The sequence below is a fragment of the Populus nigra genome, chromosome 15, assembly GCF_951802175.1.
Source record: "Populus nigra chromosome 15, ddPopNigr1.1, whole genome shotgun sequence".
In the NCBI taxonomy this organism is placed as follows: domain Eukaryota; kingdom Viridiplantae; phylum Streptophyta; class Magnoliopsida; order Malpighiales; family Salicaceae; genus Populus; species Populus nigra.
The window spans coordinates 3,853,105-3,855,646 of record NC_084866.1 but is presented as its reverse complement, the minus strand read 5'-3'; the positions used below and the strand labels follow the sequence as shown (position 1 = coordinate 3,855,646).

At 34.5% G+C, this 2,542-nt stretch overlaps 1 protein-coding gene across 1 annotated transcript; it reads left to right on the top strand.

Annotated features, from left to right (window-relative positions):
• Positions 1-201: 201 nt before the first annotated feature.
• Positions 202-1,097, top strand: LOC133674849 (uncharacterized). Its single transcript, XM_062096125.1, has one exon. It carries the CDS (start codon positions 326-328, stop codon positions 869-871), a length of 546 nt encoding a protein of 181 aa, XP_061952109.1. The 5' UTR covers positions 202-325; the 3' UTR covers positions 872-1,097.
• Positions 1,098-2,542: the final 1,445 nt, after the last annotated feature.

Genomic DNA, 2,542 nt, shown 5'->3' with positions numbered 1-2,542 from the left:
AGGGATTCTGTAGCTTCCAACATCTTAAAATATTCATGAAAAATCTAGGTCGTTCAGACTCTTGTCTCTCTAATCCCGTGGCCGCTTTGTCTCTCTAATCCCGTGGCCGCTGAGCAGCATTTTCCCTGGCCCACACACATTTTCCCACACTTTTCTAGAGATAATTAATCTGAGAATCATATAAAAAGGAAACCTATGGCATTCTTAACTTCACCATAGCAGATAGTGCAAGCTCATCGACTTACTTAATTCCACAACTTATAAGTTCTCTTTGCTATTATTTGTTGAGTAATTGCAGCTAGCACTTGTTTTAGCCTTCATCATCATGGCACCAAACAGAGAAACACTAGTTGACTCTTACTCAAAGAGTGGTAACAAAGCCCACAAGCCCCGTAGACTTTCAATGGAAAATCTCCAAAGAACGATATCTGACATCTCATTTGAACTCAGCAAGGAAGGAGTTGATCATCATGCGAAGCTCGCACCGATTTCTGAGATAGAAGATGCCAAGTGTGAGTGCTGTGGCATGTGTGAAGAGTGCACCCCTGAGTACATAAAACGAGTGCGAGACAAGTTCTCAGGGAAATTGGTTTGTGGGTTATGTGCAGAAGCAGTTAGTCAGGAAATGGAGAAAAATGGAGGCAATAAAGAAGAGGCCTTGAACGAGCACATGAATGCATGCGTAAGGTTTAATAGGTTTGGGAGGGCATATCCTGTCTTGTCCCAAGCTGAAGCCATGAGGGCGATGCTACAAAAGAGTGCAAGTCTTCGAGCCAAGTCCATTAGTCCTAAAGATAGATCAGGTGGTCACCAGAAGGGTACTACTGGCATTGCAAGGAGCTCTAGTTGTATTCCATCAATCACAAGGTAGATCACTGACCGGAGAATAATCAATTGAGCTCTTTTATGGAAGTGCTCTGGTTCATTTAGGATTGTATTTCTGTCCACCGTACGTCTTGGAGCTTGCTTCAAAACATATTAAATCTTCATTAGTTTGCAAACGTACAAGACTCTTCTTTCCTTGTACTATAAACCACTTCGACTGATATATGTAGACATTTTCCTTCAAGTTACAATAAATAAATGTTATTTTGACATCTAATTGTTCAAGAAGCAAGTTTTAGGTAACCTGCATTATCCCTATAACTAGTATGATTATTGTAAGTTTCATGACTGCTTGAGACCCTTTTTATACTGAAGCCTTTCACAACAAGTATGGCCTTGAACCATATTTATTATCGTAATGTTTAGTCCTATTCCTATAAACCTAGTGGTTATGCAAAGTCTTATTTTCTACGGGTAGTTTGGTTAGCTCTAATGTCTGATTTTCTAATAAGAAATCCGTATCATCTATCATAGAGATAACATCCACTTATTTTATTCTTTAGCATATAAGGCTTTATTAAAACTCTCTAGCTCACCATTATTAGTCAACAAAATATAATTCAATGATGGTGAGAATCTTCCATCAATACACTCTTCTTCATTATCATACCTTAAGCGTTTCACCTTCATGTTTGTTTTAATATCAACTATGACCTTCTATTTCTTGAATATTTCAAACATATCAAATATATTTTTTAAGTAAACCTATATTTTTTTTTTCTAAAGTCATTGATAAAGATAACATAATATGAGAAACATCTAAGAGATGCCACCATAAAATGCCCCTATAACTCTATGTGTATCAGTTGTTGTTATCCATTTTTAGGGGTCCCCACACAAAAAGAGAAAGGAAAAGAGAAAATATAAAAAAATAAAAAACAATTGTTGGAAGAAAACCAAAAATATATATAAGTGAAAAGAGGATACCAAAGCGCCTAGAAAATAGCCAAAGATTGGTTGAGGAGGATAAAAAATACAAAGATTAAAATTTTGACAGTATATTTTCGATTGATGAAAGCTAGTGTTGGCAAAGAAAATTCAATTTGAGGAAGAGAAATTCAAATTTGAATGTTTAAGGACCCAATTAGATTTTGTTGAAAGTTTAATTGAATTTATGGAGGGTTTAATTGGAAGAAAATTTTGATTTTTTAAAGTCCATCTAGGTTTTAATTAAAAGAAATTAAAGTTTAGGAGTCGAATTAAAATTTGTAAGAGTTAATTTGGTCAAATCAGGGTCTTAATTGCATAAATATTGACGTTTGATTTGCAATTAGGGACTTGATCAAAAAAATCCAAAACTAAGGATCAAACTGGAAAAGAAGCGTGAATTTAGGGGCTGAAATTGATCGAATCAGGGGCCAAATTTAAAAAATTGAAAGTTTGTTGATAATTGAGGGTCAAAATGCACAAATTCAAAACCAAGGATCAAAATGAAAAAGATAGCCAACTTTAGAGCTGACATTTGAGTTTGACCGAGAGTAAATTGAGTTGACTCTTAAAATCAAAACTTCAATTAAGACTTGATTGAATCAATAAAAAATTGAAGACTGATTTAGAAATAGAGACTTATTTTATTTTGTTTTTAAAACACAAAACAACGTCATTTCATTTAAATGAAATGACGTGTTTTGCCCTTAAAAAAGAGAGGATAGAACGA

Bases quoted from the DNA above. Each gene is read 5' to 3' on its own strand.
- LOC133674849 (XM_062096125.1), top strand. From the start codon at position 326: ATGGCACCAAACAGAGAAACACTAGTTGACTCTTACTCAAAGAGTGGT.